The sequence below is a fragment of the Felis catus genome, chromosome B4 (genome assembly GCF_018350175.1).
Source record: "Felis catus isolate Fca126 chromosome B4, F.catus_Fca126_mat1.0, whole genome shotgun sequence".
Taxonomy (NCBI): Eukaryota; Metazoa; Chordata; class Mammalia; order Carnivora; family Felidae; genus Felis; species Felis catus.
This window is the reverse complement of record NC_058374.1, coordinates 125,790,328-125,812,212: the sequence shown is the minus strand read 5'-3', so window position 1 is coordinate 125,812,212 and position 21,885 is coordinate 125,790,328. Positions and strand designations below refer to the sequence as shown.

The 21,885-nt window shown below is 48.2% G+C and overlaps 1 protein-coding gene across 1 annotated transcript in view; it reads left to right on the top strand.

Annotated features, from left to right (window-relative positions):
* Nucleotides 1–21,885, top strand: part of NUAK1 (NUAK family kinase 1) — a 72,622-nt gene that overhangs the window by 34,822 nt on the left and 15,915 nt on the right. The window contains exons 3-4 of the mRNA XM_023257398.2: nucleotides 14,786–14,937; nucleotides 17,994–18,059. Of these exons, the coding sequence (XP_023113166.1) occupies nucleotides 14,786–14,937; nucleotides 17,994–18,059 (218 nt within the window). The remainder of the gene's footprint in view (nucleotides 1–14,785; nucleotides 14,938–17,993; nucleotides 18,060–21,885) is intronic.

Here is a 21,885-nt window from a genome sequence, read left to right as displayed (position 1 = left end):
TCCTGAAGGTGGAATGGAGAACAGGAATCTGTACTCTCAAGGGAAGGACAGAGATGAAACTTAATGGAAAAACATTCTGTTATCCAGGTCAGGTTGGTCTCAGTTCAGCTCCTGCTGGAGGCTTCAAGAAGAAGAGAAGCCCTTGCTTATAACTTTAAAGATGGGTACCACATAATTTAAAGTTCTTTGGGTGACTAGAAATAATTTCCATCAAGGTCTCAGGTGGGAGTTTGGGCCTCAATTCATAAAACCCTATCAATAGGTTTTCGGGAGTCAGGAAAGAGCCTGAGTTCTGACATCAGACTCTTGTGTTTTAGTCCTAAATCCTTCACCGTGGCCTCAACATGAGACTTTGAGCAAGTTGAGGGGCTTCTCAGGGTATCAATAACCACACCTATAAGACGGGGGTAACAGTTCTACCTCTAAGGGTTGTTGACAGGAATTAAATTAGATGATACACGTTCTGGTAGGCTCAAAAAAGGTAATTATCGTGAAGACAGTGTACTCATTACAAGTGGTTCCTTTGGCCTGGTCCATTGGCAAGGGCCAGTGGGTGAACTGCAGAGTGCTTATAAACCCCCTGAAATAGTGTATAACTGCACTGTCCAGTACAGAAGCCACTAGCCATAGATGGATATTTAACTTAGAATTACTAAAATAAAATGAATAAAAATTCAGTTTGTCAGCCCCACTACTCACATTTCAAGTCCTCGATAGCCACATGAGTCTTGGCCGCCATATTGGACAGCGTAGATTCAGATCTTGTTCATCCTTGCAGGATAGGACCATGCTGGTATGTAACGTTTTAGATGTTGGGCAGTGCTTACATTAGTTTTTTCCGAGGAGAGGGTGGGTAGGTTTTGTTAGATTGTCAGAGGGATTCCTGACCTCAAATAGGTTAAAAAAAAAACCCTCTACTGCCACCAAACATTTTATGGCCTGCAGAATACCATACAAATGAAATGAATTGTTTTTATCCAGAAAACTCCCAGGGACTTAAATGTGGATTTTTTTTTTTGGCTTTTAATTTCTTAGAAATCTCTGGTTTCTGTTCTGTTCTCTTTCCCTTCTCCCACGCAAGTTCTGTTTCTCCCACATCCACTAAATAACTGTGGAGGAGGGCAGCTCCCCTCCCTTCCCCGGAGGTTTGGAGCCAGGGATCGCCAAGGCGCTCTTCCAGCCCCTACACCTCCACCTGTGACCCCGCAGTCTCCAGGGTCTTCTGACTTTATCTGCTTTGCTGCCCAGGACCCTGGGACCCGGCTTTGAGAGCTAAGTTAGATCTCTCGATGTCATCTGTAGAACTCTGTATAATTTGCAAAGCTCCCCCACGTCCCACCTTATTTGCTCCCTGTGGCAAACCTGTGAGGTGGGCAGGCCAGGTGTCCCATTTTTCAGTTGTAGAGACTGAGACTCGGGAAGGTTAGGGCTTGCTGGGTGTATCAGTTTGGTGTAGTGGCCACAACAGGACGCCACAGACTCGGTGGCTTGCACAACAGAAACGTGTTGTTCTTCTGCTCTGGAGACTAGAAGTCCCAGTTCTGGGTATCAGCGTCAGAGGGTAGTTTTCCTCCAAGCCTTTCTCCTTGGCTTATAGATGGCCATCTTCTCCCCGTGTCTTCATGTGGTCTCCCCTCTGTATGCATCTGTGTCCAAATTTCCCTTTCTTATAAGGACACCAGTCACACTGGACTAAGGCCCATTCTGGTGTTCTCATTTAATCTTAATGATCTTTTTAGAGGCCCTGTCTCCAAGTAGGGTCACATTCTGAGGTCCTGGGAATTGGAATTTCAACCTATGAATTTGGGGGACCCAATTCAGTTCATAACAGGGTATCATGGCTAGCTGGTGGCCCTGGCACACAGGCCTAGTGACCCCATTTGTCTTTTCCTCCGCCGGGCCTCAACCCTGTATTTCTGATCTTGTGTCTTAATTTGCAGGCTCCTCAGCCTACCTCTGTGCCCTAGGCATCCTCCTTAGGTTGGCCTTTTCAATCCTTTGCATCCCTGGGGTGTGGTAGGGGCAGCTTGGTGGCAACAATGGTTGGGGGACCTGAGTGTGTGGTTTCTCAGCCAATCACAGTGTGAAGGGGAACCTTCTCCCTGGAAGCTGATTGGTTGCCTGACAGGCCAATCAAGAGCCTTAGCTGAGTACGGAAATGTACAAATTTGCCGAATGAAAAATCAGTGCTTCGCATCTAACCGGCTGTTTGGACATTAGCCAAGTGAATAGGACTATTGAAGATCCTTACAATTTCTTCTTTAGCCAGGACTTTTATGATTTAAAGCGTGCACACTCACACACACACACACACACACACACACACACACGCACACACACACACACACCAGTAGCAGCAGCAGCAGTCCCAGCAGTAGCAACGTGGCAGAGCAATGATGTATCTAACCCCGTATGTTTAGGAACTTTGGGCTTTCACAAGGGGAAGGCGCTATCTTGGACTGTACTATCCATGATATTGACATACTAGTTCCAGAGAAAAAGCAATTCATTCATTAACAAAATAAAAATACAAATTGGATGCTTATTACATGGCAGGGCCTGTTCTAGACACTAAGAATATTGGGGTGAACAGGACAAGCTCTGGTCTCACGGGGCTGACATTCAGTGAGTGAACAGATACGTGGCTACTGAGCTGAAGCCTCAGTGGAACAGGAAGTGAGCCCCCCGAAGTTGCCAGGCAAGGGGAACAGCATGTGCAAACGAACCAATGCTCAGAGGAGGGAAGGACCTCGTGTTGACAGAAGTGACAGAGGGTCTATGAGGCTGAGGGAGTGACTGAGCAGGAGGGGGTGGAGGAGGCTGAGGAGGGCCAGATTTTGACCACATTGACTAAAGGAGGGCTGTGGCTTTCATTCCAGGAATAGGGCAAAGCCACCGGTTTTGAGGAAGAAAATAGTTTTTATTTACACTTTAAAATGATACTAATAATAGCTATGAGTTATTGAGTTTTACCCTGTGCTAGGATGTGTGCTTATATCATCTCAGTTAATTCCTTATGTCCACGAAATGCATACTGTTAACAGCTCTGGTTTATGGTAAAGAAGTTTTGTCTTAGCAGCCAAATAACTTCCCAAGGTCGCACCGGCTAACCAGTGGTGGACCCGAGAGCTGAACCTAGTCCCTGGCACTCTGAGGCCAGTGCTCCTGATCCGAGCCAGATCATCTAGTGGTCTGCAGATGCCCCTAATTGGGGACAAGCGTTATTCTGGAACCCATGATCGAGAGAATTCCCTGGCGTTCATAGGGGTTGCTGCCCTAAATATGTGAGAACATTAAATCCCAGCTTTATGGGTATTTTAGAAAATATTTCTGCAGACATCTCAGGAAGAAGTGTGGGGCCCAGATCTGGTAAACTCGAAGATCAAGTGTTTCCTTTCAAATGTTTCTTTCTCAAACCAGACCCTGGGGTTACTTTCCTACTGACCTGTGGGTGAAGGTGATTAACCCTCAAATTTGTCAACTCTGTGTCAACACAAGCCGTAACTGGTTTCTAATGCTAAGTAAATAAAAGAGGATAGACCTACACCTTCTAGTATGTGGTACGAAGGATAATCACTTAATGGAGAGAGAAGAGGAAAAAAGAAATCTCCGGCACCATCTCTGAGATGGACCCTGTTTCCAGTCAAAGGAATTCCATTCTCTCAGCAGGGTGGGAATTGACAGTATGGAAATAACAGCTGAAAAGGAAGTGCCCGCCAGAGCTTTCAACTCGGCTGCCTAGGGTGGAAGAGATAAAAACAGTTTTTGCCTGAGGTTCTGATTTCAGGACCCAGAGCGCAAACATCAAAGGCACTTTGTCTCGCCCTGGCTTCCCCTTTGAAAGCCTAGGAGACCCGATCTGCAAAACCACCAGAAATGAACTTCTTGCCGCACAACACTTTAGGGAAACTTAGCACCCCATCTGGTAACAGCACCCCTCAGGGTAGGGGTGGGGGGGAGGGGTGGGTGGAGGGAGGGAGGGGGATGGGGGTGTGTGGAGTGAGTGGGGGAGATTCCCCTGGTGCCTTCACTTGTCTGCCCTTGGTTTTTGTTCCTGGAAATCTCTCTTCCTGGCCCTGCAAGATTACATCGCCTCATTGGCCCTTCGCATTGCCATATGCTAGACCGGGCCAACTCTTTCATCACGTCTCCTATCTTAGGTAAGGGTGGTCCTGGCTTTCTGGAACCAAGAGGGAAGCCTATTGGGCATTGGTCAGCTGTGATCTCCCACCTTTGGAAGAGTTTCTGAAGCTTAAAAAAGCAAAACCAAACAAACAAACGTGCCTTCCTCGATAAGCATATGGGTCTTGTGAGCCTAAGACCTGCCGCCCTGGAGAAGATGTAAAGGAGTCTGTATTCTAGAAAATTCTCTGAATTCCTACCATAAAGACACTTTGGGTGGGTTTTCTATCAGGTAAAAGCTCCTTCCACCTTCCTAGATGTGTACATTACAGTATGCTTTTTCAAGCCACCTTTGCCTCCTGAGAATGTGATAGACCTTTCCGGAAGGGCATATTATTGTTCTGGCCTCCTGGCAAAAATCACTGCCGTAAAACTCCAGCCAGAGATGCAGAGGAGAAACCAAGAGACAGGGTCTTTGCAAGAGCGCAAAGGCTGTACTGTGCGCTGCAGGCTTGGAGGACAGCATTCTACCTCCACCTCTCAACTTACAGCCAGGGGCGGTGGGGCTGGTGCAAGACGTGCGTCCCTGGGATACAGCAGAGGTCCTGGAGTCCCAGAGTATGGCTGCCTCTGGAAAGTAACCCCTTGAGAATGGCAGAACCCTGATAAACTCCAGTAATGTAAGTGAGCCACAGTTCTCAGAGGGAGCCCAGACCACAGTGACAACATTTCTTGTCCCCCCCCCCCCCAGATGGAGGTGGAGTCCCCTGTTCTGTGTCATAACCAGCCCTCTGGGTGACTGTGATGCACTCTCAAGTTTGAGAACCACTCTATTAGAGAAACAGCAGCTCAGCAGGTCACAAACCAAGGCAGGGCTCATTTCTGGCATCAGTTGTTTGGAAATGCCTACAGTCGAAGCAGTTCACATTTTTCTTCTCAGGTTCGAGTGCCTTAATCCAGCTTTCTCAGGCAGCAAGCAGATCCTGACTGAGGCCTTTTTGAAGGCAGGGATGGCAGAATTGATCTAACAAGGGCTGTTGGTCATTAATTCTACCCAGTGTTCTCATTCATTCATTCGCTCGTCTGGTCATTCATTCATTTGATCACTTATTACTTTCACAAAAATTTATTGAGTACTTATGTCCCAGGTACTTTGCCAGTAGGGTGAATATGTATTTTATTGATCCAAGTGGGCTTCGATTTGAATGAGCCAGGTGCTCTTCTAGTTGCTATTATGTGACCTTGGGCTAGTGACTTAACCTCTCTGAGGCTCAGTTCTGTTATATTGGGCCAGTAGCTCCGTACTTTCTAGATAAGGGTGTGAGGATTAAACCAGATCATGAATAAAATTGCTAAGTACAGTGGCAGGTACATGCTTAATAAATATGCTTAATAAACCATATTGATTATTCCTGATGTGGTGTTTAGGGCTCTGAGAGGTCTTTTCATGGCTAGAGTATCACCTTCTTTTGGGAGGTGCTAGAAGAGAAGGTTGAGGCCGGATCGCCTACATCAGGGATTCTGGATGCTGGATACACACTGAAGTTTCATGGGGCGTCTGTAAAAAATGCTGATGCCTGGGCCTCACCCCTGGGGATTCAGATTTAATTGGCCAGCCTGAGAAATATGGACTTAATCCTGCAACCAAGAGGAAATGAGCCCTGCTCTAGAAACTTGTCTTGGTCTGATCATTTGTCATCGGTGAATTCCAGAGAAGAACGTGTGTCTGGCAGTGATCCCCAGTGAGCAGTGAGCGATACCTTTGGGCTTGGGTTTACTTACTTAGCCGTTTGGTTGCTGCCCTCATCAGGGACTCAGAGCCCCATGAAACAGTTTGTTGAACTTGGCAAAGTAGTGTATTATGCTTGTGTTTACTCTTTTGAACCCATGGCGAATCGCTGAGCATTTTAACACACTGCCTTTGCTGCCAGATTCGCAAGTTCCACGCGACGTCTCTGCAGACCGGATCCAAAAGTGAGGACTTTCCCTGGTTAATAACACAGCACCGGAGTTTTCTTCACTGTTCGTCAGACGAACGAGCTCTTCGGCCCTGAATCTGTCCAGCCACGTTTCTAATGAGTTTCCTATTAAGTTAGCTATTTGACCTTCAAGTGTATTATTTTCATTGTTTTCATTTGATTACACCCAAGTCATTTTTCTAGAGGCTGGAGATTAGAAATAAAACAACTAAAAACTAATGCTACTCCGTGGTTGTCCTGCCTCGCCCTCTTGGGTTTCCTGGAATTCAATATTTTCTAATGCCTCAAATAATACCACTTGTACTTGAAGTTAATTTTTAAAGAGAAAAAAAATGGAACCGTGTTGTCGTTTAATATAGGATCTTTTGAACTTAAGTGGGATGGCTCTGCTAATTTGCCTCAGAGGTCAGCGGCATGCGTTGAGGAAGACGTCCCTGAGTCTTAGTCTTCTATTTCTCTGTTCTCCCAGCTCCCTTTCATCCCTCAAGAGCACACATGTGACCTCAGGTGCAGATTTTGCCCATGCATATCCTTAGTAGTCCTGGATTTGATTCAGGCATGACTAAGACTCGCTCCTTACTAATAACAGACTAACACATGTACACGTGCTGTGATAATCTGCACAATGAGGATAGGTGATCTTCACCTTACCAGATGAGGAAACCGAGGCTCAGAAAGGTAAGGTAACTTGCCAAGGTCCTTCAGCTGGTAAGTGGCAGAGCCTGGATTTGAACCCAGGTAGCCTGGCTCAGGGAGTCAGGTTCTTAACTATGGTACTGTGTTGCATGATGAGGCAGATCAGAATTCAGAGTTGACAAGATAGTCCTCAACCATGCATGGTGGAGCACACAATGGCTAGAAGCAGAGGTGTGATAACAGCAGGGCTGACTTTTCCACCCTGACTGCTGGTAAGGGTGGGATGAGCCCCTGTAGCAAAGCCCTCTGTGGGGAGGGGAACAGTAAGGTGGTCTTCACCGTGGGGAGAGGTTCTACTATACCCGTTGCCCAAACTGCATGCTTTTTTTGGAACTTCACTGTGTCAAGTACAAGAGCCTTAGCATCAGCCTGGGGTGGTTCTGAGATGTTCTGATCAATTGTCAGGGCTCTCTCAGATTCAGGATTGGGTGTGTGTGTGTGTGTGTGTGTGTGTGTAACAAACAGGCCTGGACAGAGCAATAGAGAAAACGATCAGGGAGACTGTGGGGCATGGCTGATGAGTGCGTGGTGATGGTTGATGGAATGCATCACCTTATAGCCCTGCTTGTTTCCATGGAAATACCTCCAGGGGGTGGTTGTGGAAGGAAGATGGAGTCCAGTGGCTGGACCAACATGGTGCCATTGATTCTCTCTCCCATGAAGCTCCTTCCTTTTTCCTGGCCACATCCCCTGCCCTCCTAGGATTTGTTATTGGGCTCCCAGGTAGCACTGACGGTCCTACCAGGAATGAATGGTTCTTGACAAGCCTTCTGCATCCTTTCTTCTGCAGGTAGCTCATACACTTTCTTACTATTTCTTCTGCCTTCTGTGGGGTCCACTGCTGGTGGTGGGTGGCCTGGTTGGCTATGGTTCTCCTTGCACATGCCAACCGACATCCAGAGAGAGTTTTGGTTTAAGAAAAGACAATTAGTGAACTAAAGAGCCTTTCATTGTCTAAGCCAGGAAACACATTGATTCAACTCTGACCAACTCATTGACAGTGGAGAGCTGCCAGCCCAGTTTAATTTTCTCGCTCTAACTGCCATGGGCTTTCGGACTTAAGGGATCAGAGGACCATTTTATGAAGCCATGAGCCCGTGAGGTGCTTGAAATTTAGTTCTGGGGAGGAAACTTTTGAAGAATGGATCTTGTATTGACTAAAGGGCCTATAATTAGGTTGCAGACAGTTCTTGCAAAGGAAAGATAACTCCATTTCTGAAATGAAAAGTAAGCTACTTTCCATGAGGATCCTATGACCTTTAATAAGAGCACATCTCTGAGGAGTGGAACGGTGTGTCTGTTTGAGGTTTCAGGGAAGCAGTAAAATGCTGTCATGCAGGGAGGCAATCCCATGGAAAGAATGAACTAATTTCAGATACGGAGTTAATTGAAGGCAAAGGCATGAGGAGAATCCTGACTGGTCCACTCTAGGCCTTGGCTTTGTCTTTGTCTTTTTTTTTTTTATGTTTATTTTGAGAGAGAGAGGAAGAGAGAGAACATGAGTGGGGGAGGGGCAGAGAGAGAGGGGGACAGAGGATCTGAAGTGGGCTCTGTGCTGATAGCAGAGGCCCACTGCAGGGCTCGAACTCACAAACTGCGAGATCACGACCTGAGCCGAAGTCGGACGCTTAACCGACTGAGCCACCCAGGTGCCAAGGCCCTTGGCCATTTTGCTTCACATCGACAGAAACTAATGTTCCTCTTCTGAGGTTACACGTAAACCAGAAAGACATCCTCCATTTTTTGTACCCTGCTCTCCACGGAGCATCCTATAAAACGATTCCCACCCTCTCCCTTCCCAAGCCCGTCTTCTTCCCAAATGGCCTTGCGTATTTGGTTCTAAAATGGCTGGCGGATGGTTAAAATCCCAAGATCTCCTCACTCATCAGTGTTTCTCCCAGGCCAGAGCATTGTTTTGTAATACGCATTTTCTCGAGTTATAGAAGTTGTGTTATTCCCCCCGGGGGCAGCAGGAGGGAGTCGTTAGGAGCTGGGTAATTAGCGTGGTTGTGAAAGCCAGACAATCAGAAGGCAGAGCTGGACTGTCAAACTGAACATCTGATGAAATTCAGAATTAATTTGGAGGAGTAGCTGTTGCTATAGTAACCAATCCCCACTCTCCCTTGAAATGGAAAATAAACAGAAAACAAGAGAAATCATTCAAGTTGGTGTCTGGGAAGAAGGCCTTTCTGCGGGACAGTGGAAGAAAGTGGACAGAGTTTGCATATCAGTCTGTGCAGAAACAATGGTAAAACCATCTCATGCAAGCAAAACTCTCAAGGCATTTTGGGTGGTCCAGTTCCATGCCTGTTTCTTTAGCAATCTTTTCAAGCCATTCGAGTTATCTCACGGATTTTTCTCTCTGATCATCTAGGTGCTTAAAGTCTGTATCACACAGGTTAGCACTTGATTTATTTTATAAACACTGCTGGTTGTATCCAGCTAGGTTGCAGCTCCTCAGGGCAAAAACAGTGCCTTATGTTGCCTTTGTATCCCCTTTAACTAAACAAAGCAAAAAGTGCTCCAGATTGGTAAAAAAGCATTTTCGGAAAAGCGGTGATGCTGGTCTCTTCAATGAAGGAGGCTCTTTATTGAGTATTATGCAAGGAAAGTAAATGGATGATGGTGGAAAGTGGTGGAGAGTCGTGGGAAGAACAGAAACTTGTAAGTCATATAAATTTGGGGTCAAATCCATATTGGTTACCCGCCCAACACAAATGCGTACAGATGAGCGTCGAAAGACATGCACAAGAATGTTTACGGCAACACTATTCACCATGACCCGCACCTGGAAACAGCCCCAATACCCATCAACAGTAGAATGGACACAGCCCTGACATACTCACACAACGGAGTACTGGTCAGCAACAAGAGTGAACAATCTTCCATTACGTGGAACAGTCATGGATTATTCTTACCGTGTTGAACTAGTGCAGCCAGCCGGACACAAAGAAGATATACTGCATGATTCCATTTTTAGAAAATTGGCAAAATTTATCCCTGGTATTGACCGATATTCATCACGGAGGATGTTCAGCCTGGAGGATGTAGCCTTGCCAGGGGGTCAGCCCTGTTGTTTCACCATCGGAGTGCCGGCTCCCTATTTATGAAGTAGGGAGAATGTTAATACCTATCTCGTAGGATTGTTAGGATTAAAGGTGACAATCCATGGCATGCAGTAATTGTCCACTAAGTGTTAACCATTGTTATCACAAATAAGCCTTCTGAGGAAGGAGAGATTACCATCTGACAGGGAAGGCTCTTGAGGGGAAGGGAGCTCTGGTCTATTTCTTAGGCCCAGGATCCTGGGTGCTGCCCCGTCCCTTGCTCCGTCTATTTATGATGGTTCTTCGCAATGTTTGGGCATATCTGACCCTCCCCCCCGCCAGAACTTCTTGTGGGCATTCAAGGCCTCTGCGGCTCATTCATAGCCCTCCTCTCCTTTCTTGTCCCTTAGTTCCTAGCACCTGCCAACTGCCGCTGGTTCTGCTCCTGTCTCTGCCCTGGCTCAGGCAGCTCCTTCTGCCTGGCCTGCCTTCCCCAGTCTTAACCTGGTAAAGTCTTCTCTCAATACCACCCCCCCCCCCGGCCCCCCGTGCCATTCCCATCGTGGGTACTTTACAGAAGTGTATCGTTACACTTAGATCCTGGATCTGCAGCAAATGGACATGGCCCCGTGCTGTGGGCTGACTCAAGCTGAGCTAAGTTTCTATTCAGGGTTTTGATTTTCCTGGTAGGCCTGGCATGTCAAGGGCCATAGTTTTCCTTACCATTCTGGAGCCACTGGGCTTCTGGGTAAGACTGGCCAAGAGACACAGGCTTTCATTTTTCAGAAAGGAAACCCTTCCCAACTGGTGGAAAATAAGCTTTTGCTTAGTGACTAATAACATAAACACAGACAAGATTTCTGGGCTTATAAATAACCAGTTGTAAAAGTGCCCAAGGGAAGCGGCCCTTTTTGCCAGGAGAATGGCCAAGAGTTCCTATCACCTCGCTGATAGTGACCTTAACGTGGGTAAGGAGTCTGGGGCCAAGGGCGCGGAAGCTGGTTATTCTTCAGGACAGACCCCCAAGGCCTTGCTCTTTCTTATATGTTAGAAACCCTGGGCTCTTCTGGAAAAAATAGTACTTGATCTCTAAGGCCCTTCCTGCTTGAAAATTTTGGGATTCTGCGGCAGCCACAACACGTTTTAAAGAGTGAAGGCAGCGGGGAGAGCAAAGTCGTAGGGTTTTATTTTGCAGGAGCTGGCTAAGAGGCAGATGAAGTAATTCTGAGGAGAGCTCCCGTTTATTGAGCACTGGCCGAGGCAGCACGCTGGAGGAGCAAGACCCGTGAGCTCACGGAGTGCCCTGTGTTTGACTGATGAGACCAAGGGTCCGGGGGTTCACGTATAGGTGTGTTAGTGTAGTGGCTAAGAGCGTGGTGTGTGTGGTCAGACTGCGGGCCTCGGCCTGGCTCCGCCTCAGACTCTCTGTGGCCCTGGCAGTTATTAACCTGGGTGAACCCAGAATTTCTCACGTGTACAATGAGGATACTCATAGGACCGAAGCCATATGACACAATTCCTGCAAAACACTGGTCAGCTCAGTGCCAGCACACAGTAGCCTTCAGTAAGCGCGCTGTTACCAGAAGGGACTGGAAGCTTCATGCATATCACCGTGTGGCCTCCTTGGTGAGTCATTGAGGTACCAGGTCTGGAACTGTTGTTTGCATTTAGCTAATCTAGGGTTGCAATCAGGGCCTTGACCCTGAGGCTTGGCTGTGCTGCTTCCTGTGGGAGGGGTGGGGGTGGGGTCGCAGAGCCCAGCGTGGCCACTTGGACAGTTCTGTCACCCGCTGTCCGCACGCCCGGCCTGCAACAGTTGAGGGGCCGATTTTATCACTTGGATATTATCTCATTCACCCATTGTTCCCCAGCCTGGCTCCTGGTTAGTTCCTCTGGATGTCAGTAGGGGTGTTGAAATGGCCAAATCAACCCGCCAAACTCAGAGTCAAAGAAACCAGACTCTCCTAGGGCGATCGAGCATCAATTAGCATTTTCCAAACATTTTGCCTACGTTTGATCACAGAACCCTATTTTTCCTCCAGAGTCTCTTGCAGGACTGTGCTCTACAGCACATGCATCTGGAACCGTTCCCCGGCCCCCCTCTAAATACAGAAAGCCAGCTGAGGGGCAAGAGTGAAAGGCAGGAGACCAGTGAGGACGGGGCCTGCAGAGCAAGGGGTGGCCGGGGACGTCAGACAGGACAGAATCGAGATGTATTTTAGAGGGAGGCCTAGCAGGACTTACTGATGGAAGCTGTGTAGAAAACGTCCGGTGCAGTGAACTGTTGAAACGAGTGTGTTTATGTCTGCATGATACCAAGTCAGCCGATTGGAAAGAGACCAAAACGGTCCTGTGTCTGTACCAGGCGAGTGACCCACACCTTCTGATAGTCACTGAGGGGACCAGTGGTTTGGCCTCCCCTGGGGACGCATCAGACTTTTGTGTGTAGGGGGGTGAGGCTCCTTCTTTATTCCCCTGTCAGAGAACCTTCCCTCTTTCTTCCTTCCCCACCTTTTAAAATTAGAAAGCCCGCCGTCCTGTCCAGGACATATATCGCTCCGTCATTTTTGGAGCCTGAGCCGTGCCTCCCGAGGCAGCTTTTCCAGTTTCCAAAGTTTATTGTTAATGAAAAGGGCACAACAGGCTGAAATCCCTGGCAGGAGCCAAGGCTGCAGGGTACCCCGAGGCCAGCAGACGCAGAAGCGGCCAATTTTGTCTGGCTGTTCTCCTTCCTCCTCCTCCTCCTTCCCCCTTCATTTTATCAGAGACGTTTGGCTGGACTTGAAGGAGCCAAGAAGGAACTGGAGGGGCTTGAGCTTCTAACAGCCAGTGACAAGGTGTGGGAGGACAGAGGACCCAGGCCTGGGGCATGTTCCAGTTCCATTCCGTTCTCATTGAGTGTATCTGGGAGTCTGGCTCCGTGCTAAGGCCCTGGGGTCCGATAATATCAATAGTCACAATACTAGCTAATGTCACTGAGCACGTGCCATAAGTGCAGGCCTTGTTCTCAGCATTTAACAAACCCAGTGTCAATAAACACTCCCAACAGTTCTAAGAAGTGCTTACTAACGTTATTTACATTTTACAGTTGACCAAACTGAGGCACAGAGAGGGCGGGCAACTCCCCCAGAGTCACACAGCAATTAAGAGGCAGACCCAGGAATCCTACTTAGGCATGTCTGATTCTAAAACCAAACGTTTTATGTCTAAAAGTCCAGACTCACAGTCCAGGCAGAGGAAATGGGTATGTAAATCAGCACATAAATGTATGTGGTTTGAAAGTGATACACGTATTAAGTAGCCACCGTGCGGGGCAGAGGGAAGCAAAATAGAAACCATATTTGAGTTCAGTCTTGACAGACGGGCCGGAGTTTCCCAGACAGGTAAGACAGGGAGGAATAAAGGCAGGGGGAAGGAGGTGGGAAACAGCAGTCATTGGTGGGGGGGGGGGGGGGGGAGAGAGAGAGAGAGAGAGAGAGAGAGAGAGAGAGATTGTGAGAAACGACAAATGGTCCAGCACTGGTGGACATCAGGGGCCTGATGGGGGAATGGTAGAGACTGATGAGATGGAGGGATGTAGGCAGGGGTCCTTCAGGGACGGTCTTGGGTACCCTACAAAGGTTTTTATACCATGTCCCTCGGGAGTGATGGCTTTCAAAACAATTATTCTTTATTTTGTCTTTGCTCAAAGGATGTCCATCTTTGTGAAAGCCTAATGGAGCCCAGATAGCAGCAGAGTGGCTTTGGTGCAGGTGGTGTCGAGGACCTAGTGCCTGTGCTTTGTGGCCTCCCCTGACCAGCACCCATGGGCATCTGCTTGATGCTCCCTCCCAAGGACTTAGTCTGGCAGAGTGTGAACATCACTGCTAGAGAGTATCAGGGTTGGGGAGAGAGAAGCGGTTACAAGCATTTTGGAAAACAAGTTCCCTGGTGGTGTGGGGGTTGAGTAGAAAGGGGCTGAGTCAGGGAACCCAGCCTGGGGGGGGGGGATTGCAGTGGTCCTGACATGCCACCACGTTAGGCTATGGCATCACGGGTCCCCACCAAGGCCAGAAGCCAGAGGTGAGCCGTGTCCCAGTCTGGCAGCTCAGCCAAACTGTGCAAGTCGCCGAACGTCTCTCGCTCTCAGTGTCCTCATTTTTCAATTACTGGTATTTCCCTGAAAGTTTGCTGTAAGATCTAAATAAGTCAGTACATGTGGGGCACTCAAAACCTTACAGGCGCCTGGCACAGAGTAAAGGCTATGTAATTATTTATTGTAACTGTCCAGAATGCATTTAGGAAGTTTTGAGCTCGCTCATTGGATAATTGTTCATTGAGCTCCCATGTCAGCGCTCTGGGTGCTGGGGATACAGCCGTGAATGAAATAGACCAACCCTCATTTACATTCTAGTGGGGGTGACTAAATCAATAAATATGCAGAATACACGGAATAGGGCTAGGAAGGGTCCACAGGACCACACAGGACCTGGTGGGCCACATTTGGAACTTTGGGTTTTATTTTGAGTGAGGTGGAAAAGTCTAGAAGGTTTTGAGCAAAGAGGTGACAAGTCCAGCCACCCATTTTGGGTTCAGAGTAGCTCGTGAGGTCCAGGTCGCTGGTCCATATCGAATGGTTAATAGATGGTAGTTGTTTGTCGTACAGGGGGCTGTTCTGGTGGGCGGGGCTTAGGAAAATGATCCTGATCAAGGGCAGGGGCCATCGGAGGAGAGAGACACCTTTCCCTTAGGGTTACAGAGGTGTGTCCAGTAACAATAGCGTGATGTCATCATCTACCTGGCCGGAACACTCGCCCAGCCCCTCGTGACGTGGAATGGCCTGACTGCTGTCTCTTGGCCCCTGCTCAGTGACATCTCCGTCGTCCTCCCTCGCACCCTCTGCGGTCATAAGTGAGCTTGTTGGATAAACAGGGTGTTTCTGTGTTGCCGTTCCCCCCACAGTGTTTGAGAACAAAGACAAGATTGTGATCATCATGGAGTACGCGAGCAAGGGGGAGCTGTACGATTACATCAGTGAGAGGAGACGCCTCAGCGAGAGGGAGACCAGACACTTCTTCCGCCAGATCGTCTCCGCCGTGCACTATTGTCACAAGGTACGGCTGCGCCCCGCCGGGGCTTTGCTCACAGATGGTTTTGATGGTGCCTCGTGATCCTTTTCATAGAATTCAGGTGATATCTGTTCATTGTCATATTCATGGAGAGCTTATAAAATAGAAGAAAATCACCATCCCCCGTGATTCCAGAATCCAGGCATAGCCCACAAGTGACACTTCTGTGCATTGCTTTCCAGTCTTTTTCCTCCTACTCCTAACATCTATTTTTTTATTCGAATTTCTTATTTTGAATAATTTTAGAGGCACAGCAAAGTTTCCAAGATAATACAGAGAGCTCCCATTTGCCCCTCATTCATTTTTATCCTAATGGGAACATTTGACATTACGGCAGTACATTTGTTGAAACCGAGATACTAACATTCAGGCATTGGTGTTAACAAAACTACAGATTTTATTTAGAATTCACCAGCTCCCCCCCCCCCCCATGGCCTTTCTCCATTCCAGGATCCAGAGCACCACAGTATGTGTATTTTTTATATTGGTGTCTTGCCTTTTCACTTAGTATTTTAATGTAAACCATTTTCCCACATTACTAAAAATTCTCTGTAATTATTGTGATTGTTGGCCATTTAGACTGGTTCCAATTTCTGGTTAATATATTGTAGTGATTGCTATCTTTATATATTAACCTCTTCCACTCATCTGAATGATTTACCTGAGGGATATTCCAGAAGTGGAGTTACTAAGCCGCTGGTTGTGAACTTCCTGTGCTCTTGGTATCTTTCCTCACATAGGTTACACCCACAAAGGTTACGTCCCTACACGTACGTTTTATTGCAACACGCCTAATGGGATGTGCTCATGATACAGCCAGGTTGGCTACCCTTTGTCTCTGGAGAAGGAAATGAAGGGCACAAATGATTCCAAGACGTATTTCAGCCATCATTGTTACTAATTATGTTAATCATGATCCCATCCTATTCATGCTGTTTATTTCAGGAACATTCTTTCACTTTGAGGACAATAGTGACTTGAATCCAACATGGCGTCCAAAATAGAGTCAGCCTCTTCATTCAAATGATTGCCACATGGGGCCTTCTGGCTTGTTAAATATTCTGGTTAATTGAGAGTGGCTCTGTAAGTAATTAGAAGATGATTATTCAGGGGCGCCTGGGTGGCTCAGTCAGTTAAGCGGCTGACTTCCACTCAGGCCATGATCTCATGGCTCAGGAGTTTGAGCCCTGCATCAGGCTCTCTGCTGTCAGCACAGAGCCTGCCTCAGATCCCCTGTTTCCTCATCTCTCTGGCCCTCTGCTGCTGGTACTCTTTCTTTTTCTCAAATTAAACATTAAAAAATTGAAAAAAATTTGATAATTCAAATCTAAAACCTTTAATCCACATGAACACTGTTGGACTTCACTTTGCTGACTCCAAAGGCACCGGTCAGATCAAACAGTATTTTATGCTTTATCATCAGGCATCATCTTAAAGCACTACAGATCATATTTTCATTATTTGAAGTGGGTGAAGATTTAGGCTTTTGTATGAATGGGGCTTTATCAGACTCATTCCATCTTACTATGAAAACTAAGAATGCAATAATATAAACCAAACTGCTCCCAATATTTAAAACTAGAGAAAAACGGGGTAGCTTGTATTCTGTATCTTTCCTCCAGGAGCCTTGGTTTGTATATTTCTGAATTCAAAACACACCCTTGAAGTTTTGTGTTAGAAAAAGCGTAGCAGAAATACAACTTTTGTGTCTTCAGCCAGTGCTTTTGGGGATATTAGGAACTGTCAAATGGAAAGGAAAATAAACAATAAAGCACCAACTATAAACATGCAGATTCTGAACTAAAGAAATCTTTTTTTTTTTTTTAGGTTTATTTATTTACTTTGAGAGAGAGAGAGTGCATACGGGAGGGGCAGAATGAGAGGGAGAGAGAGAGAATCCCAAGCTTCCGGCAGTACGGAGCCTGATGTGGGGGCTCAAATTCACAAACCGTGAGATCATGACCTGAGCTGAAATCAAGAGTCTGAAGCTTAACCGACTGAGCCCCCCAGGCTCCCCTAAAGAAATCTTGAATGAAACACTAAGAACTTCTAGCCAGTTGGTTTGCTTACAACAGCAGCTTCGATTGCAAATGCCCTTTATGCCGAATGATATTAAAAACTCACTCCCTGCTGTTTGTGCACCCAGCCCAATGTAGCTGGTTGTCTCAGTTCCACCTGTCTGCCCACGCCCACCCACCTCTTTAAAAGATCATTGGGTTTTACAAAGGATCATGAGTACTAGTTGTTACTGCTGTATAGACCAGCAGTCTGTTGGTTAATGACTGCTTTTCACCCTCTGTAGGCTAGCAGCCTGTCACTGCACTTCAGCGTCCAGCCTTGCCAGAGTTGGCTTGAATGGAACGGTCACGTAGGATGGCAGGGACCCGCTTTGGTCAGTCCAGTGGCTAGGGTCTCGTTGGCCCCTCCCACCGCCTCCCATCACCTGAGTCCTGCCAGCAGAGAGGGACTTATTGAACCTTCCCTCCCAGCTGCTTAGGAAATTTCCATGGGGGTGTTACTGTTCTGCTCTGAACAGATCTGGATTAGTTTCATGGGTCAGAATAGATTGAGCAAGTCCCCTTTCCAGCCTTGGGCAGGCAGGCAGACAGACAGACAGACAAGCCAGGTCTGTGAGCCCCACTTTCTGAGTCTCCAGCAGAGATATCTGCTTCTTCCCTGGGAAGCACACTACAGACAGACATTGTTTGTCCCTGCCTGCGACTATATTGCTTTCACACAGTGGAATTACATTCCGACAAAGACTCCCCCTGCTGTTTTACAGGCTCTGAGGGAGAATGGATTCCAGTCATTTTTCCCTTAACCACACAGCAAGTGACTAATGCTCTCCTGTCCCTGGTCATTGGCTGGCGGAGAGCTTCATGACAGTGAGAAAGGCCCTGAAGGTTGGAGGCGAAGACCACCGGGCTGGCGCATTTCTTTAATCTGTCAAATCGTTCCCTTTGCTCCCCGGCTCCTGCTCCCTCTTTCTTGATCTTATCCCAGCCATCCCATTCAGTCCCCTGCCTGTGTTCTCGTTTCAGAACGGTGTGGTCCACCGGGACTTGAAGCTGGAAAACATACTGCTTGATGACAACTGCAACATTAAGGTAAAGCTCGTGTCTCGTTGATTGATAATACGGAGCCTGGGGATTGTGGCTGGTGGGGCTCAAGCAGCCCCAGGCTGCAGCCCAGAAGTCAGGCATCAGGCGGCTGCTGGGTCCCGCCCTGGCAGGCAGGTGCAGGCAGTCATGGGGCTTAAGCCATCAGTCCAGTTCGAACACTGAGATTCAACAAGCATTTCTCCAGCTCCAACTGGATGCCAGACATTGATTTTCACGCTGGGATGACTACAATACAGTCCCCGTCCCCGGGAAGCTCATGGTCTATAATCATCGCCATAAAAACACTTCGGACAGTAACAGGTTGCACATGTTACTGATATGCAACTTGCCTGATATCACTTCCATTTAATCTTCCCAACCCTGTGACACGGGCACTGTCATTTACGTCATTTCACAGATAGGGACGTGAGGCACAGAGAAGTTAAGTAACCAACCCAAGGTGACACAGCCGTAAGTAGTGGAGTTGGGGTGTGAGCCCATGTCTGCGTGACTCCTGAATGCTTGAGTTGCCAGCAGGGTCCCAGGTTATGGAAGAGTTGGAACTCCTTCCCTGCCACCCTCCTGTCACTGCCATGCCGCCTCCGTCGCCCTCCCAACCCTCCCACCCCCGTAGCCAGCCTTGGGACTGGGCAGCTGCCGGACAGGATGATGGCCTGTGCTGCCGGGAAGGAGCATACCATCAAGGGATGGGCGTACTTTCACGGAGAGTGTTATTGCTGGCTGCCGCTGGAGCTGAAGCAAGCTCTCCCGGCCAACGGGGTTCAAGTGCCTCCTGCGGAGCTCTCTGAATGTCCTTTTGATCACGTCTGCAAAATAAGCAAATACGGTTTCAAAATAAACGGAGCCCGCCGCATGGGTTTCATTATGAAATGGCCTCAGTACTCCCGCCACCAGGGGATCCCTCTAATTGGCCGCCGGTGACGTTAGTGCCTCATCCCTGGTCCCGGGACAAAGCATGGGAATGACCTCGCATCGTCCCCTCTTTTTGTTGCTGTTGCTTTCATTTGAGGGGGTGCATCACAGGGAGACTGTTTCCTCTCTTGGAGTTTGGATTCTGTTTGCAGATCATGGTGGCAACCGTGGGTTAGCATCATCCTTTGAGAGGCTCCCAGAAGCCATGTTAGGGTGACGTCTTGTTTTTGCGAGTAGTGGACTGTGGTCACACATTTCTGTGTTAGTCCACAGAATAAGGAGGGAACAATTGGTCAAACAATTTCTTCCTAGGATCAGGCGGCGCAGTCTCAAGGTGTCTCCCTTGCTGGCAAAGTGGCTGGATTATTCTCGTAGGAGCACGGACTGTGTGGTTGGAAAATTCTGTCCTGCATGGCTTACTAGCTGTTTGCCATCGGGAAAGCCATTTCATCCTGCTTCTGTGACTATAAAACGGGGTAACCGTGATGCTCACAGGCTTGTTTTGAGGACTAAGCAAGATACCCCGTGTGTAGCTTCGTACATTGCTGAGCACCATGCAGGGAGTCAGGGTTCAGAGCGGCGGCTTCGGAGTTGGGTAGCCTGGAATTTGAATTTGAACTGCAACTCTGCCCCTTACTAATGGCGGTATTTTGGATAAAGTACTTGCCTAAGCCTCAGTTTCCTTGTCTGTCCAGTAGGGATGCTGGTCCTGTCTCTGGGGGTTGTTGTCTACTTGTCCAAGTTTCCAGTGACTACTTCCTGAGCAATTACCATGTGCCATGCCTTGTGCCCAGTCCTGGGGAGTCCATGGCAAATGTGAGGATTTTAGACCATATATACTCAGAGCACTTGGCACTCAGGTCTTCATGTCCGAAGCACCCGTGCAAATGGTTGGCCACCGGAGAGGACGTTGAACAGGGAGTCAGCTGCTGGGACGGTGCCTGGGTCCTGGGGAGTGGTGGCCAGGCCATGGCTACATAATTGGGTTCTTGTCCGAGGGACACATTTCTAAGGGTTTGTGCCTTCCACCCTGGTAACTTTCTCAGCGATTCGTCCTGCCACCTGCCCTGGGAGCTCTTGAAATGAAATGTAGTCTTTACAAGGCCTGGAATGTGAGCCTCTGGCTTGGGGATTGGCTTCTGTGGGACAATGTGACCTCTTGGTCCCATGATGTAGTCCCAGAAGTGATAAGGCACATAGCTTCCTATGGAGTCATAGAATTTCCCAATGGAGGAGAAGAATAGTTAGAATTCTGAAGGCAATTGTTCTGGGAACAATGGTGCAGGAGCCCAGGGGAATGGCTCATGCAAATGAGCCATAGGGCAGTGGGGTTGGGCCTCAAGGCTCCCAGGACTGAGCCCTTCAGTCTGCGCTCCCTGTCCTTTGTGTAGGTGAGTAGCAGATGCACAGAATGTTAATAAAATTGAACTGTCGGTCATGTTTTTTTTCCTTGTCTTTTCGTTAAGAATCTCTACTCCTGGCATTGCCCAAGGTGAAACACACAAGCATGGGCCCGCGCGCGCCCCCCCGCCCACATCCGCACAGAAACCAAACCTTCCCATTCCCCAACACGAATTTTTCCTTCTGCTTGTTCAAGGGATGCTGCTAGGATCTGAGAATCCTAGAGCTTGAAGGACGTTGAGGGTCATTTTCTGACCCCCTTGTTTGCATGATGAAGGCCCAGGAGGTCTAGGTGACATGCCCATGATCATGCGCAGTGAATCCATGTGGGCTTTCTGTGTCTCTGTTTCTGCAGAGTGTGGCCCAGCACTTGCCACACAGCGGGTACCCTTAAGCTGTTTGGGTTTGGGGTGAAAGGATGACAGCCAGGATTACAACTCCCATGTTTGACTTCTGGGCAAATTCTCTTTCATCATTTCACACGCACTCCCAAGGTTTTTTTTTTTTTTTTTAAATACGTTTCAGCTGGTGTTGATTTGTCTTCCGGCTGTATCTGCCTGGCTCTTCTCTTCCTGACTCAGCACTTTGCTGGAAACATACTTAGAAAGGGCATTGGTGGCAGAGGCAGCAGACATATGACCACACACCGGCCTCCGTGTTCTGGAGAGCCCATGGCATCAGCGTCTGGACCGGAGGGAGAAAGCCGGGATAAGAGCAGCCAGGTCCCTCTCACAGCCCCCGCTGGTGCCTCCCCAGCCTCAGTTCCGATTCCTTCTCCGGGATTCCAAGGCTGGGGGTGGGGGAGGGGGGCTTTGGCCCAGGAAGCCTCTAAGCATGCTACTGGTTTAAATGTGACCCATGCCGCTGCACTTTGGTGTGAGCCAGGTAACTCGTTGTCCCCTCTTCTCTGCCTGATGTTGATTTGCAAAGGGCACATCTGGCATTGGAAATTATTTATCGGGCCACTGTGAGAGGGCGTGGCTTCTAAAAATATTCACATAGTCTGTTGGCAGAAAGAATGAGAGCAATGTGCCTCTTTGGGTTGCATTCCGTACTGCGGAGAGGCCTGTTAAAGCCTCTGTGGAGTAAGCCTATGTCTACTAAAATAGACGCCCGGCATAGCAGTAATTTGCAATTAATAAAAATGGGCCAGATTCACATCCCACTCTCTGGGAGAATGGAATGCTGACAATTCCCATAGAAGGGTCCTGTAAAAATGCCTTGAAGTAAGAGGTCCAAGCACTGGGGTCAGCTCGCCTCCTCAAAGAGGGCTGGGAATTTGGTGAGCTCCCAGGGCTCAGAGTAGAGGGGCATAGGGGAGATGGCCTGTTGCCCCTGATGACAATGGACTCAAAGGGGCTGCGGACAAGAAAAGAAATTTGAATGGCTAAGGCTAAGATGAGATAGAAATCTCTGAGGCTTCACAAGGCCAAATGGGGCAGCCCAGGATATGGCCTCTGGGCTTTGATTACATGCGTGTGAGAACTCTGCATTTGTG